Here is a 17,437-nt window from a genome sequence, read left to right on the forward strand (position 1 = left end):
TCAGCACAGAGGGGATTCCAGAGCACCATCAGATGACTGATCTCTCACCTGTGTGTGTGTGTGTTTGTAATTCAGTATAAAGGACAAGTTTGTGCCGACCCTTTCTCTTCAACAGATCCCCCTCATATGACCCTAATGCCAGCCCCCTGATGATGTGCTGACGAGTCTCTCACATTCAGGGACCGAGACAGCCATGAAATTAGAGCCGTTTGAGATTAAATCAGCATAAACTGTGCTCTCCTCCTGATCGTTCCGACTATACGCTGATGTGTTGTGCTTACTTCTGTCCTACAATGATTTATTGATGAGTTTATAGAAACTCCCAGCGGTTTATAGAAAATTATGTGAAATTATTGTGATGATTGATTTAAGTTACTTTTAGAGCAAAAAAAACAAAACATCTGATGGCCCCAGCCTCTTAGACATGAGAATGTACAGCTCTTAAATGATAGTTAATATGAAACTGAATATATTGGTATTGTTTGATATTCGAAGATGTGATCTTGTGATTTAGGATCACGATCTTTCATATTTTCTCACGTTTTATAGACCAAACGATTAATCAGTTATTTGAGAAAATTACTGACAGATGTGGTAATGGAAATAATAGTTTGTTCCATCCCGAGCTTAATATCTGTCTCCATATCCATATTTTAGGGTTTTAAGCCTTAGAAACTAAAAATGGACAGCGTTTTTTTTTTTAATGCCACATCTCTGACATTTGATGATGGGATTTAGAGTAAAAGCTACAACAACCCATTGCACCTCTTTTTTTCTTTGTGTGATCTTGACGCTGTTTGAGTTTAGTAGGGGTTGTCAGGCAGGGAAGCAGGAATTATCCAGTGATCCGATTCCCCTCCTGAAACTTGTGGTTTCTATGGCTTCAGACATCAGAAGTAGACATGGCCCAGATACAGCCTGTGTGTTGCCTGCTTTAAAACTTTGTAGGTCTGTTATTATTCCGATGGTGAGTTTAGGCCTCAGAAAGCACAAGGACTTTTCTCCATACTATCTCTGCTCCTCCCGGCCTCTCGTTTCTCTCAGCGACAGTAAACTGATCTAATACAGTATGTCTCCTAACCACTATCTCTCTCTCTGTCTCTGCCAGGTGTTGATGCACCAGGGACCCAGCCTCTGTATCACAGAGGTACGAGGCGGCTCCCACCTGGGCCACAGCACTCCTCTGAAACTCAGCTCGTGGCCTCTCTCTCTCTCTCGGAGCGCCCAGGTCGGAGAACAGGAGGAGGACGACTACAGCCATTTTGTGAGACTTCTGTCTTTGCCGAGAAGGAGGCGGAGTAGTCATAGCCGGGATATTTTAGGCTGCTCCCTGCCCTCTGAACTCCACTGCCATGACGACTGCAGTGCAGCCCAGTGAGCTGGTGTTTGAATTCGCCAGCAATGGGATGGATGAAATCAATCAGGTACATGTCACATTGAAGAAGCCACGATTTAAACAGTTTAAATAATTTACTTTTAAGCGTAACTGGGCTTGTAGTTTACTTTTTTATTTGTTGTATTCTTTGTGGTCTCCCTGATAAATGTTAGACTTTTTAAAGCAGACAAGGAAAACTTCAACAGCATGGTTAGTAGGGCAGGATTATCTGTGGCCCAGAGACTGTGATCTTTAACTCTGAGAACATGTTGGGGGAGGAGGCAGACGGAGGTGGAGGATGGAGCAGACAGGAGGCCTGGAGACAGGGGTGTGCGCTGTTTTGAAGAACAGAAATGGAAAGACTGAAAAACCTGCAGTGAGGTTAGGGAGCGTGGGAGGGAAAGGGTGGGGCCTGGCGCTGAATGTGTTTACGACACACAGGTTACTGTGTGTGCATACGATGTGAACCTTTGCCTATGTGTCTTTTCATTGCTTGGTCAGGTGTGCAGTTATCTCATCCCCATGTCCGTCACTGAATCCTGTGGAGCAGGCTTGATTGTAAGTGTGGAAGTCTGTGTGTGTTTATGTGTTCCAGTATCTGTGTGTGTATCTAGAGTGACAAATTGTCACTGGATCCCTGAATAGCACTGGTTCAGGCCTAACCTGACAGACCAGTTAGAAGGCTGCTTGTCAGGGATGGGATGATTCCACTCAAAGGTCTTGCATTGTTCCAGCGCTAGTTTTGTTTTGTTGCTGCACCCACTTAACCTGTTATGCAAGCCCCTATTTAGAGTCATAGAAATACCCCTATAAGGAACAACGCATTAAAGTTCTGCCACAGTGGCCATTTTGTTTCTGCTGGCTGGTTTAGAGATTTATTTTGGCCACAAAAAAGCTGTTGGCGCTGAGTGGAATCATAGAGTAGGTCCTTTAATGATTAGCCCCACTATATTGGTCAAGTAGTTCCCCATCCTGTAATGACTGCAGGTGTTTAGCTGCACAATATATCTCTGATCCAACTATAGATAGCATTGAATGTTGTTCTCCTGATTTAAAATAAAAATAAAAGGTAATGTTTTCACATTTAAACGTACTTGAGTCTTAAGAATAAAATTATCTTTTAAACATGATCGTCTCTCACGCTGGAGTCAGTTATACTTTATGAACTATTGTGACTCTGGGGGTACTTTAAGTGTGCTGACAGTCCATTGTGTTTGGGCAGGTAAAGCAGAAGAGAGTGTTGGGAGGGAACAGCCTGCACAGATGCTGTTGCTGTCAAAGGCAGAATGGGGAACTCAAAAATGCAAATGGACCTGATTCTTATCGCTCTGTTTCCCCACTAGAAACACTGTTTAAGTCAACAAAGAGGAACACGCTCTTAAAACCTATCTGATGTTCATTATTATTCATCGGACAGCATGCACGTCTGGCGCTACTTCTCATATAAGAGTCCCATAGTTTCACATTTCTAAACACCTTTCTCATTGTTATCAACCTGCACATTGCAACATGCTCTTCACTCAGTTTACATGATAACACAAGAAGAGTCTCGAGGTGTTGCCAGCAAAAACAGGATCCAGTCAACAACAAAACATGCACGGAGACTTGCTCTTGCTCTGTCAGCAAACTGCGTGGGACTATGTGTGTTTGACGTGAGTGGGGGGAGGTGGGAGGTGCTCAGCAGAACAATAGTTAAAATGCCTTTGTCTACTCACACACTTGACTCTTACTCAAGGACAGTAAACATCATTTAAGTCCAGATGAGGAGAGGTGGTAGCCTCCTTGTCTAGCTATCTGATAACAAGTCTACCAAAGACTCCGATTAATGGGAAACATCCAGCGTATGTCTGTGAGACACTGATAGTGCCTGTAGTCAAAGCAATACCCACGGCTTTTATTAGTCCCAGGAGGCCTTGTGGTTCTCGCTGCTGAGATGACACAAGATGTTTGCTGCTCATCCTCAAAGTTACGAACGATGTCTTGTGTGGACATCTTCCTCTACACTCACACACAGTATGTACAGTGCATATGATCAATTGTAATGGTAACTTGGGCTAATTACTGCTGGTGCTGCTAAGAAGGCCTAACCATTCACCACCGTATCCAAATGATGAGCCGGTCTGTTAGTTTTCTGGTTAAAGTGTAGCCAGAATGAGGGTGTAGCTAACTAACACTGACCCCTCTTCCCACCCCCACGACTACAGGCCCAGACACCTGGTATGCCTGGAGGTCCAAGCCAACAATGGACACTTGTGCTAAGAGACAGAAATGCCTTTATTCATCTTCCTCTTACTGCACTCATTTATCCATCTGTTTCCCCCTTTAACCAGGTTGTCACTGTAAAGAATGTGGTTACATTGATCGACACTGTTAGAAATTAAAATCAATAACTGAATAATGCAAACAATTAAAGAGAAAAGGGAGAAAAGTATCTCCTACTAACTGCAATTCAACGGAAAATAAAAATTCTTCTACTGCGGGTGAACCCAATCAGTGCTGATTTAATTAACAAATTCATCAAGATGTTTTTATTGTTCTATTTGAGTGTGGTTTGGACACATTTTACATGTAGAAGCCGAGCCTCCATACCAGATGCTTGGCACTGTCATGTAGGAGAAATGAGTTCAGTGCTTTTTTGAAGTGTAGTCTGCTGCCATCTCCTGGTAGTGAGTTGACGAGTGTTTCTGCATCCAAATGCAACCTGAGTTGCACTTTTTCAATTAAAAACAAACATATAAATGCTAATTTTATATTTCAAAATCAGATCTGCCTGTGGTCCTCATACTGTTTGTTTTTATACAAATAACTTAAATCTACCAGACACGAAAAAACATCAGAATAAGAGATTTAGAGGACCAGATGACACTGTTATTCAAAGGACTGGGTAAATCCTCGTGTCCCTCTCATTGACAAGAACCAAGCTCTCAGTGAGCACTCTTGACACGGCCTGTGTGTGATGAGCTCTCACGCATGTTGTGTCTCTCAGCTGTTCTTCAAACTGCCCCTGCTCCTTCCTGCATCAAGCTGTGCCATGCCTGAAATGAGAGGCCAAGGTTAGAATTCCCCAAGCACATTTAGTACATGATGAAGGGGGTGCTCGCCTGCAGTTCATGATTGATCCATTAACATTCATTCGGGTTTATATAATCTCTGAGCATTAGATTAACATCTCAGGAGAAGTAGGCCAAATCAAACATCTGGTTCCTGTCTTCTTCAGCGAGTCCCTGTGGACCGTGGCAACTCCACAGAAATGAGCACTCCTTCATGCTGTGTGCCTCCATATTAGCTGAAATTGAGTATGAATCCACAATATTTTACAAGGTAATAAAAATAAGGCACCAGATCGGGTTATAACTCTAATCTGATGTCATCTGGGGTTTTATATTGCCTTTATGATGTGTAGTGGAGGAATTAATGGTGTTTTTATTGCACATACACATATGTATTCGCAAGGACCGTCTGTCCCTTTTCTCCCAGTGGAAGCTCCTGTGTTGCAAAACCTCATACCTTTCTTTTTGTGTGTGTGTGTGTGTTCTGTTTCCGTTCAGCTGGACGACCCGTCAGTGTTCCCAGCGGTGATTGTTGAGCAGGTGCCTGCGGCTGATCTGCTGCAGGTCTACTCAGGCCTGGATTCAGACGAGGTGCCCAATGGAATCATGGTGGACACCACCCTCCATGTGGTGGAGGAACAGTCCATCTTGGTGGGGGGTGTGGACCTCTCAGGTAGACATAGTTACTTAACTCTCAATCATAAAGCAGCATTTTAAGCCTTAATCAGAGCAGTTAGAAAAGACTGTGTCTCAAAAGCATTTAAGAATAAAATTGTGTCAGGAATCTCATATGTATGAATATGTGTTTGTCTTTGCTCAGAAACAACAGTGTCGGGTGGTGAGGACAGCATGGAGACGAGCGAAGCTGCAGCAGCTCTTCTTAACATGGAGTCTCCAAACAACATTTTGGACGAGAAGCGTATGAGTAAGTTCATTTGCATTGTTCATACGCTACTGTTGAAGAAATGATGCAAAATATTCATGCTTTAATCCACCATCATTCTTACCTGGAGCATAAGACTCACACTGCCTGTGTTCCTGCATCTGTTATTTATGTTTAGTTCACACCTATGGAGCTCTGTTGGAGTCAGACCTGACGTACGCCCCACTGAGGCCTGACCAGATGGACAGCAGTGCCCTTGACATGTCCCTGGACGAGGACACTTCATCCATGGATGAGATTCCTCAGAAGTGTCCCTTGAAACCTCAGAAAAAAAATAAAGGTAACAGTGTTATTTCTTTGTTTGAGGAATGAGCTGTTTTACTAAAGTTTCAGTGCTGTAGTAATTGGATGATTTCACTGTGACCTTTCACCTCATGATGCACTACCCCTCCATTTGAATCATAGTGCGGAAGCCTCGGGCGGTGCGTCCCTGCTCCCCAATCACCACCCCTAACCTGCCACTCAGGAAGAAGAGCAAAGAGGGCAAAGGTAAGTCTCACTAACTGGTCTGCTTTTCTGTAACGAGCCAATAAAAATCAAGGTCTCTCCTCCTCCTGTGTACGCTCTGTTTCCTCTGGTGGAGTGTGCAAACAGCAGTCCTCAACCCCTGCAGTCCAGCTGGGTTGAATCTGGCCGAGTTAATGGATGAGGGGCTCTCACAATGCCGTGTTTCACCGGGAAACAGAAGTGATTGCAGGCCGGAGGGCACACTGATGCTCTGCTGATAGAAGCAGACTTGTGCTGCTCGATGTGAGCCCTCGTTGCACGATACAGTGTGTGACACAAACAGGAGGGGGCTGGAGACGGCAGGTCCAGGTGCACAGATATACATCACCCTGTCATGGTGTCTGGGATTCAAGTGACTGCTGGGAGTGTTGCTGTTTTTAACCACTTCTGGCCGCACTATCTCACAAATTGGAGTAATCTACTCCCGGGCTCAGTATAATTAATTTCCCTCCAGCCACACATGCACACACACAACTGACTTGACAACAATGGTTATAAGAAAAGAACAGTTTCCCTTGTAACCCCACAGCTGCCATACAACAGTAAAATATTACAAAATAAAGAGCAAGGCTCTAAGGCCCCACCATGAATGTATGATGTGCCTGAATTTTAAAAACATGACTTAATTTACCGCCCTCCGGTTTGCAGGCAACACCATCTACCTGTGGGAATTTCTATTGGCTTTACTGCAGGATAAGAACACCTGTCCCAAATACATCAAGTGGACCCAGCGGGAGAAAGGCATCTTTAAGCTTGTGGACTCCAAAGCTGTTTCAAAGCTGTGGGGCAAACACAAGAACAAGCCTGACATGAACTATGAGACCATGGGAAGAGCTCTCAGGTAAGAGGAACATACAGATGTAGCATCGTTGTCCTGCACATTGTCTCTCAACCCTGTAGACGTGATTCCACAGACATATTCAAAGCAACGCACTGGAATGATGGTTAACATTTTAACAATGCTCTCAGATTTGAATGATGATTGTGGCCGTAACCGCTCCTCATCTACGTTCTCCTCTAGGTATTATTATCAAAGAGGCATCCTGGCTAAAGTGGAGGGGCAGCGGCTGGTGTACCAGTTCAAGGAGATGCCAGCTGATCTGGTGGTGATCGAGGACGAAGACATGGGCCCAGACGCCAACGCTGGCTATGGTAACCAGAGATCTAACAACGGGAGGTCTGTCGCCCGCGGAGGGTCCAAAGGTCCAGGGAGGGCTCACGGTCAACACCAAGTCTCAGTGAAGCAAATGAAGAAGGAGCCTAATGATGAGTGTCTTTACCAGGAAGCTAATGGTGGACTCACCGGGCAGCTTCTTCAGTCTGTCCACATGTTTCAAGCGAATCATGGCTTGTGCGACCAAGATCCCACACAAGCTATGAGGTGAGAAGAACACAGAGTTATACACACTGTTACCAGAGTTTTCCACTCAGTGATGGACAAACTGTAGGTAATGAAGAATGCTTTCATTTCAGTTAGCTTAGCGTAGCATAAAGACTGGGAGTAGAAGGACATTGCTTGCATTTGCACGTTGTTGGAACTGTTGGGTTTCTCTTTAATTGTGTATGGTCTCAACCTTACTATGTAAAGTACCTTGAGATAAAGTATGTTTTGATTTGGTGCTGTGCAAATAAAATGTAGTTGAAGTGCTAGCCTGATTCTGCTGTTGTTGCATTACCGCCACCTTCTGGGGTGGAGTGTGGTCGGACAATTGTTACGGCCTGGTCACACATCTATAAATACGAAGTGGATATCCTGGGTCAAAGTTCACCAGAGTTGACCTGCACTTAAAGTCACTCTGCGATTTTGCCACAGGAAGCAAATGTTTTATTCGCCTCCTTGCTCCCACAGATTGGAAGTGATCAGACGGTTTGCCTCTGATACGTTGTGACCAGGCCCTTATCTAAAATAGAAATATTACCTCATAACCTACTCTAGGAAGTTACTGTTCTTAAGCCATGCTATGCTAAACTAAGCTTAAACACAGAAAACATGAGTTCCATATGCTACACACTAAAATGCACAGAGAAGCGCTTGTCCTTCAGATTCATGTTATATGACTCAACCCTTTATTAATAGCTGCGACTTGTAACTGGTTGGCTGAACGTTTGATGCACTGGGGCAGACACAGTAACAGAAAACTATCTTACAATCCAATCTTATCTAATGCAGTAAATTAGAATCTTGTAATTTTCAAGTTTTTGTTGTTTCACCAGCGTTAGCTAATGTTTTTCATCTGGAGTTTGTGTTGTTGTTAAGATTTGTTTTCAGTATTGTTGTTTGCTTTTGCATTGCTTGTATTATTAATGTGTTATCAGTCGCCTGGTGTTGCTCCTGAGCAGTTAAACATAGTGTGCAGTTAGGAATCAAGGAGAATAATGATTTCTGCGGCACAGCTGACAATGCCGTTTGTTATATTAATAAGGGCATTAGTTCTGCTGTTTAAGATCATAGCTGTGCACTGGGTAACTTTCTCTACAGGGTTCCATTAAAAAATAATCCTTGTCTATATTTGCGAAGATACAAAGTGAATATTCAATTATAGCGGCTCTGCCTGAGAAGATGAAGAAACACCGGTTCACATTCAGTTTGTTTTGTCTTTTCAGGACCATCACTACTCCTGCATCAGTTCCTATGGTCCTGACGTCTCCTGGCTCGCTCCAGTCTGTTCCCCTCACCACTGTTCTGGCCAACGGGGACACCAGTCACTCCCCCCCTCCTCGGGTTATTCTCCACACCATGCCCTCCACCACAGCAGGTGGTAAAGATGTGCTCACCATTCAAACAGCCTCCCTAGCAGGTGGAGCCAACAGCCTGGAGGACGGCCTCCCACAGCAGCTCCTGGTCACCAATCTGGGCTCCCCCGCCATCCATGCCTCCTCCTCCTGCACTTCCCCTCCAGGAGTCATTAGTTCCACCGCTTCCAACCTCAACAGCCTCCCGCGCCTGGTCGCCATCAACACCACCTGCGGGCAGACCATGGTGGCACAGCAGCCTGGCACAGTAATTGCCACTGTGCTCAAATCCAGTGATCTCTCAGGGCTGCATGTCAAAGAGGAGATGCTGGACCCCAGCTACTTTCAGTCTATGGTGAACGGCGATCCATCACTGGCAGCACACACGTTTGACAAGGAAGAGATGGAGGTAGGGGAGGCAGAGCTGCAGTACAGGACTGTGATCATCGATACCAGTGAAAACCAGGGCCAGGAGGCTGCAAGTGAAACTATAATTAATGGACATTACTCCCAGAGCAGCAGCCCTAGTGAAGGCCTGACCCCTGTGGAGGAGCTGGAGGTGCGTGGGGAGATGTCCCTGCAGCCTGAGCAGGGAATCAAAGGCCTGCAGGAGCTGCCACTGTCTCTTCAACTGCCTGCAAACTTTATCCAGATAAAGGCAGAACCTGCAGAGGTTTAGGGCTGCAGGACTCGAGCACACAAGCTGAACCAAAAACAACAATTCAATCCATTTTGACCACAGACTTTGTTTTCTTTTCCTACCACGATGATCAGAGATCAGAAGTGAGGGATCTTGCAACGCTTTGCTCTTAAAGGTTGGTCAGTTCAGCCTCAGGATTTATTGTTTACTCACATATTTTGTGACCATGTGCCTAATTTTGAAAATCAAATTTTAGTGTTTAGTTTTTTCTAAGAAGTCAGTTTTGAGATTTGGGATTATTATCTGTAGACATGAACCCCATCACACAAAGATACAGACACATGCACACAAAACACCTCCACATCTAGGAGAACAGCCATTGGATTAACCAGGGATTCTGTCTACCAAATGTGCCAGTTAGTAATTGTCTTCATTTACATCTCACTGGACTTGTATGTTTAAAGAGGAGAATGCAACAAACCAAATCCGGGGACTGAATGCCAAATGGTGCAATGAAATCATGCTTCTGAGATCACACACAGTGAATATGTGTTTTTAAACCCACACTCAACTTTCTTTTCCCACAGTTAAGGGGTGGATGCTTTTTTCAGTACGATGAAATAAACACACATCTCAGATTTAAAGTGAAAAGTACCTTACAGGAAGTTCATGTTCAAGACTCTTTCTTGGACATCTGGGGAAAAAAAGATGGAAAATGGACTAAAAGGCTTTCCAGACATTTAAGAGCTTATTACTCATTTATTTTCATATAGACAATGTTATGCATTTGCTCTCTATTACTCCTGGCCCTTAAAACACTGTTACTATGGAAATGGGCATTTTTTGAGCAACACAGACAGTTCAACATCAAAACCGTTTCGTATTGAGCTGCAGAGTGAAGGCACAGCGAACATTGAGAGGCACAAATGGAGAGAAAGAAAACACTGATTTTTATCAGCCGAGGCTCAGAGGTTTAACCCCTGTTTATATGAAATTGAATATATATATATATATATGATATATACACACAATTCAGATTCAGTTTATGGCCACAGCAAATTTATTTATTTTCTGAATGTCTAAATTCTGTATAAAAAAGACACATTTGTCTTCTATTAACATGTGTAAACATGAGGGAAAATACAAAGAATATGAACATTAATGCTAGGAAGCTTATTTGGTTGTTTATTTTGTAAGACCAATATTTTTCACTTGTACAGCCTCCCATATTATCAGCTTAGCTATTTTTCTTGAGTTTTTCAGTGCAGCATCATTATTGCACTGTTATCTTCTGTTATTGTAGATAGCCTCTGTTGTGTGTCTGAATGAAACATGTACTGAATGTGCTTTGGGTTTCCTCTCTTCAGCGGACATACCTCTTTACCCTTTTTCAACAGTCAATCAGTCAAGGCTACTCATTCGCAAATGTTAAGTTCTGTGTGATTCATTATGTCAGATGTATCAGTCCATATCTCTTTGAAATCATATCAGAAGTTTCTTCAGTTATTTGATGCAGAGGCAAACCAGTGCTTTCAGTTTTCCTCATTTCATCTCATGTCCTGTCCTGCTTCACCACGTCTCCTCTCTCGTCTCCTTCTCTACCTTTGTTTCCTCTTCTCTCCCCTCTTCGGTTTGTCGAGTCTGTGCCTACTTTATTTTCTGTCCCACTTTGTTAAGGACCTCCCGTCTGATTGGCCCGTCGGCTCGGCCCGGGGATGAAGCCATATTGATCCTGAGTGGTATCACAGCTAAATTGGTTGTATTTTCCACCTGGACTGACGCTGCAGAGTGAGGACATTCAGACACACTGACCTCCATCTGCACTGGCACCTAAGGACAGGAGTTAAACTGCTGCTTCACAGCCCCACATCAGCCAAAGTGCTCTGCAAAGACACTCTGAATGTATAATTCTTTTTGGACAATCAATAATTACACTGGGTTTCTTCTGCAGTGAAATCTTTGAATGGGAATCTGCTGCTTTTTTTGCATTGTTCATATACCCTTATATCTCCCTGCCTTTTCCTTAAAGCACTGTTTTCTGTGAGATGGTGAGGTATGTCCACTGCTAATGTTTTGTTGCTTCTTTTGTCTTTGGTTGTCAATGGCCTCCCTTATGCTGAAAATAGAATAGATTTTTAAGAAAAAAGTCAATGTATTAATTAAAAACAAATCCCTGTCACTGAATATCCTCTCTATTTGTTGTTTTGTTGCAGATAAAGTGGTTTTGGAAATCGTGCGTGGCACAGATAAAATGTCACAGAAGATATATTTTAAAGAAATGTAATTCATTTTATACTGTTTCGATAATGAAACTTTAAGTATTGCTGCCTTGAAAAACCTCCAGAGTTGTATTGTTGGGCTGTTGCAGCTTTGGGGGACGTTCAGCCACAATCTGTTTGAAGAGAAAGAAACCGTGGGAGGCTGGAATGGAGCCATTATCAGGTCAGAGACTGATTGGACTGTACTTAAGAGCACCGCTCCTCCAGTTGCTGTGAATACATCAGCATGATGTGACTGACATAGCCAGAGCCGAAGACAGCTGAGCCCAGCGTAGACAAGAGTTTGTGCGTGTGTTTAAGCTGTGGTTGGCAAGTTGAGAGGTTCGGCAGACTTGGATTGATTCCTTTATAGAGAACATGTTCTGTGTGTGTGTGTGTGTGTGTGTGTGTGTGTGTGTTCAGGGTAGGGGGGTGGGTTAGTGGTGGTTGAGGAAGCTGTCTGGCAGCGGGGCTTGCCTACTTTGCCTAGCTCTGTCTACACCCACTTGCACAGCTGTGTACCACACAATCCAGCCTTGCCATAGGGTTACACACACACACACACACACACACACAGAAAAGAACAGGCCAGCCACCACTAACACCTTCTTCACTCCTCCAACATCCTCCCGAGTTTTATGCAAATGGGAAAATAGTTTGAAATGAGTGTGAAATCATTGCTCCAGCTCCACATTCAGCAGCAAACAACCCTCCATTACATCTAAACAGACCCTCAGCTTTTTCACTTCAGTCGTTCATCGATCGCCTGCCATATGGTAAGTGCAGGTTGTTATGGATTACTAAAATAATGAAAGGCTACTAACAGCTGCTACGTCTCCTTTGGTTAGTGAGTCAGAGACCCTGAAGATGGAGCAGGAGCCAGGTCCTGGGAGAGGAAGACTATTTCTGTGTCGCCTGCAGCCACTGACACAGCGCGAGTGTTTACTGCTGTGCCATGCTGCCTCTCACAGTGGGAGCAGTTGAAGTATGACGGCTGACATTATTGTGCCTCCAGCCTGTGGCAGGAACAGTACAGGGAGAGCTTATTTAACCATCAGGTCACTAGACTGACTGCAGCATTACAGAGGAAAGGGGAGTCGATGACTGCAGTCTCTCGGCCACTGCAGCTTTTATGCAGCATGTTCACCTGACCACCTACAGCCAAGCTTACATTCAAATAGACCCCTCTAATACATGAATGCTATCTCGATGAGTAAATGTTTTTAAGGACGGGAGACTGAGCTTGGTTTTAAAATGTTGTCAAAGAAAGACAGAAAATGTGAAATAACAACGTCTGGGTCTGATATTGCAGCAGTGCTCCTCTCTGCACACTAGATGGCAGTGGTAGTACATGCATCCTTCAGCACGCCCTGAGCTTCAGTCTGCAGTGGAGAGAACTATCTCTTCAGGTCACTCATCTAAATACAGACACTCCTCATACATTGGTTTTCACTCTCCTCCCACCCAGAATAGCAACTCATGGATCTAAAAAGAAAGAGTGATTATATCAAATGAAAATAAGCAGCTGGGTGTGAAGTCCCCCCTCCCGTGTATTTTGGTTTAGTAACAAATGAAATGAATTCACTTCAATTCACAGATGATATGGTCACCATTCCTCAGGCTTGGTAGGCGAAACCCTCTGGACTGTGCTGAACCCAGTATCTGTTCTGATTCTGTGTTTATCCTGCAGAGCAGTCGTTCCTCTCCTCATCAAAACCGCAATAAACAGAGCTGGAGGGGGATTTTCCTCGACAGTGTGTAAAATGCATGTGGACGATCGTGCAGGGCTTCATCAGAAACAATATATTCTTTCACTCATTCTAGGAGAGAGTAGATCACTGTGGCAGATTTGCTTCATATCTAATGTAGACGGTACTGAACCACTTCATCCATGGGAGGAATGCAAATTAACTTCCTTTTCATGTGGATGGATGGGTTTTTAAAAAGCCAGACATTTGATTAATAATCAAAGATGATTTGATTTTAAGCAGTTCAGGGTTTTGCATTCTCAGAAGGAAAAAACATCACTGACTCGGTCTTGATTTTTCTCATCGTGTCCTCATTCTCTTTAAATGAATCCACCGCAGATCACTTTAAATAAGCTAATTTGCTAAACATCACATTTTTTGCATCGTACTTGACTGTAAATATGGAAAATAAACCACATTAATAACTGCAGTTTTAAACAGCTGTAGATTCAATTCCACTTTTGTCCTCAAGGTGCTTTCAATGACCTCTGGAGATGTGTGTATTGGGGACCAAGACTTGGACGCTCTTTTTAACATGCAACAATTGAAGTGTGATACAATTTTTGCTGTCACACATGTGCAGCTGCAGTGACCTGTGGAGGGTGATCGAGAGGCTCAATTCTGAAAAGGCATTAAGATAAATGAATATATCCTTGGAATGAGTGCATTTGCAATACAAGCTACATTATTAACTGCATAATGTATTTATATTAATCATTGTTTTTATTAGCATACACTGTTGTGGTTCACCACCATATGCTACTTGTAAGCAATGCTTTCCATTGCTCTATGTAGCTGTATAGAGTCCATACTTCCACCAAGGTCCAACAGTCCCCTTATGAAAACACATTTAAATTCACCTGATCTGGATTTTTATTGGGATTTGCACCAAATTGTACACACTCAGTAATATCAGTGAACATGCCTGATTTCTTTCATCAGGATTAATCAGTTATTCTCTGAGAAATCAATGAAACGTTGGAAAAATGTCCTAACTCACAATGTTACTATTGGATTTGTCTCCTGATCTGGATCTTGACCAAAATGAAAGGAATTCTTCCCAAACCCATAACGCATCCTTCCAAAAGGTTTCGTGGTAATCTGTCCTGTAGTTTTTTTTGCGCAATCTTGCAGACATAGACTGGGGTGAAAATATAACTTCCTTTGCAGATGTAATAAAACAACCATTACTTCTTCTACTACTACTATTACTGCAGACAGAGTTTAAAAGGGATAAAGCAGACTTGAAGAGATATATAATTGGTGTTGGGTCTGGGGGTTATTAGACTGAGAGTGGTATGAAAACCAAGAACACATCAACATAAGTAAATAATTGGGTGGATAAGGGCAGGAAATAGTTATAAGGGTGGATATTTGAAATCCTATGTCTAAAAATATTATGAAGTCTGAAAAAGGAAAAAATAGCAGGTCGCAGGCTGCGGCCGGTCTTCAAGGTGAAACAAGGACAAACATTTCATATAAATGAAATGACCTTACTACACAATACAATATGATTTGGATAATTAAACCTGATGGATGAGTCCCTCAGTGTCCACAAGGCCGGTTTCCATTCTATAACGACAGCGACAAACAGTTTGGGACCAGATCCCAGCAGGTATCTGGTGCAGTGGTTGTAGTATTAGTCTGGAGTGAATAATCATAACGTGATATCGCTAAGTTCATCTCTGTAAAGACTAAAAGTGGCGACAGAGACATTAGAAGAGAAAGTCCGCCCCCTCCCAAACTGAATAATGGGGATGCATTTGCTCCGTTGCTGAGGCGACTATGACAACTACGACTACAACACCCCCCTCTCCCCTCCGCTCTCCCAAGGACTTAGATACACTGTTCATTTTTCACAACCATGAATCTGCTCAGCCTTCCTGTCACAGCAGAGGGAGGGGGCTTGTCGGTGGGCTGTCACTGATGGTGATCTACAACCCCCCCCCCCCAACGACCACGATCCAGCAGATCAGTTATCAGAATCCTACAATCAACATTTTGTAGGTAATGCTAAAGTCCATTAGCTTGTATGCACCCATAGACACCAGAGGAGCTCAGTCCACATGCCTGGTCTTAATGGGACAAATACATCCGCAGCACATTACATTGATTTTCAAATTACTGGTAAAGGTCATCATGTAACACACTGCTAACAGAACTAGTTACATTTCAATCCAATGATTAGTTCCAGCAAATAGACTGGACCTCATTGCCAATCAGTGTCAATATCAATATAAAAGTTAAATGATTTTTGGCCACACAATGTCAACTCATCACGCTGTGGCTGCTTTCAGACAAGCACTGAAATGTAGGAACGGAAATCAGTCCGAGTCAGAGTTTTCCTGAACTTTTCCTGGCAGCATATCCAAAAACATCCTATGAGACCATGTGAGAATGCAGCTGGAAAATGTTGATAACACCCGACTGAAAGGAAGAAACCCAAAAGAATTCATGTAGAAGAGACCAACGAAGATGTCAAATAGAAAAAATGAGATAAGATTCAAGAATTTTTGGTGACAAGAATCTCTTCCAGTGTCTCTGTGCTCTGAACAAAAACAACTGATTTCCTCAGCGGGAGTCGTGCACCATGTCCTGCCTCTTGCATGTTCTACCTAGAGGTAAACCCTCGCCTGACATTTTCCTGGACGTATACTGACCGGCACAATCTCCCGCTGCATTCTTCATATGTGAAGCCAAACTATTGGACTCAATATTCCAGACATTTGTTGTATTTGATGTCTGTCCTTGAAAAGGAAGCAGGATGGAGGCAGGGCATCGCCAGGAGCACTAATGTCCTGACCTTTTGATTTTTGTCTTATATAATATGTTTATTGACAGGCAGGGCTTGCTCTGTGCAAAAACAAATTTATTTATTTATTTATTAAACCCAGAAAAAGGGCACCTTCTCTCCAGGAGGCACACCGGAGGATGCTCCTTTTTTGAGGCCCATCTATGCTGGTACCAGTGGCAGCATCAACACCATCCAGCGTCTTTCTGGGTCGCCTCCATGATGATTTTTAATTGTGACACGTCTGTGCTTTCAAAGTTTGACTTTCATGCTTAATATTGGACTTTTTATCCCAACAGGCATGAGGAGCTCTCAGGGAGCCGGCGGTAATATCTGTATCAGCCTCTCCAGTCAGGGTGAGCCATCCCCTTTCAGAGCCACTCTCAGGGCTTCCACGGCAATTTACTCTCACAACTACACAAAAGAGTCCTCGGAGTCCGCAGAGACCTCGGCAGATAGACAACTAACACTTACAATATTTCCAAATGTTTTGGAGTGCAAAAGCAACAACAGAACGACACGCTGACTGCATCCTTTTTAATAAACACAGGACTTTTTGATGTGATAAACAGAGAAACAGTAAGAAATGAATTCTATAAACACTGATTTTCATGAACATTTTAGAACTGCCTCCAGGGCTTCTCTGTGCACTTGTCAGTTTATTTGAGGTATGTTTGCAATTATTGCATTTGTTAACTTATGCCACTATTTTTTACTTGACATGTTGCTTTGGGCCATTGGCATTATTGATTTAAAAAATAACAATATGGGCGCAGGCTGAACTCCATTTATGAGCACATCCATTAAACATTTACATACACTAATATGTTTCTCCCAAAATCCATCTCTCTGCCAAATATTATTGATATTACAGACATTATTATCACACCGAACCAACACCAGTCGACTTCCAGGTTTACTCAGCAGGCGAGATGCTTCCTTATCCTCATCAGTGTAAACAAAGCATTGTTATGCATTAGATCCAAGAGAGTCTCAGGTTATTAAATGTTTTTTCTCCTCAAGACTTTTTAATATGCCACTAGATGTTTGCTAATGAGCGGTGGGAAAACATCTGTCTTTTTCTATCGATCGCATGAGTCAGATTCAAATACACACAAACACTGGAGGGCAACAAGTTTGTGTCATTGTTTCACACGACAACTGAGATGATTCATACGTGGAATGAAAATCAGGAGATAGAAACAAATGCAGCACTTGACAGCAGCATTTCTTTTGTTGTCTTCTGAATATCTGGCTTGAATACTCTCGGGCATTTATGCACCTTCCTATGATGACACGGCATCAGTTACACACGTCGCCCTCACCTGCTTATCTGTTAGTTACAGATGTGAGAGGTTTTCCAGCGCGGCAGATTGAGATGTGGTGGTACAG

General features: G+C 43.2%; 1 protein-coding gene across 7 annotated transcripts in view; it reads left to right on the top strand.

Moving 5' to 3' along the window:
- Positions 1-11,432, top strand: part of elf1 (E74-like ETS transcription factor 1) — a 35,496-nt gene extending 24,064 nt beyond the window's left edge. For 4 of the 7 annotated variants that reach the window (XM_020084879.2, XM_020084872.2, XM_020084864.2 and 1 more), the window contains 9 exons: positions 1,109-1,424; positions 1,877-1,933; positions 4,924-5,098; positions 5,246-5,350; positions 5,487-5,648; positions 5,774-5,857; positions 6,524-6,716; positions 6,897-7,256; positions 8,480-11,432. In XM_020084879.2, coding sequence (XP_019940438.2) covers positions 1,353-1,424; positions 1,877-1,933; positions 4,924-5,098; positions 5,246-5,350; positions 5,487-5,648; positions 5,774-5,857; positions 6,524-6,716; positions 6,897-7,256; positions 8,480-9,287 — 2,016 coding nt within the window. In that variant the 5' untranslated portion in view covers positions 1,109-1,352 and the 3' untranslated portion in view covers positions 9,288-11,432. The remainder of the gene's footprint in view (positions 1-1,108; positions 1,425-1,876; positions 1,934-4,923; positions 5,099-5,245; positions 5,351-5,486; positions 5,649-5,773; positions 5,858-6,523; positions 6,717-6,896; positions 7,257-8,479) is intronic. The other 3 variants (XM_069532147.1, XM_020084892.2, XM_069532148.1) reach the window with 1 other exon arrangement.
- Positions 11,433-17,437: the final 6,005 nt, after the last annotated feature.

This window comes from Paralichthys olivaceus, chromosome 9 (genome assembly GCF_024713975.1).
Source record: "Paralichthys olivaceus isolate ysfri-2021 chromosome 9, ASM2471397v2, whole genome shotgun sequence".
NCBI lineage: Eukaryota > Metazoa > Chordata > Actinopteri > Pleuronectiformes > Paralichthyidae > Paralichthys > Paralichthys olivaceus.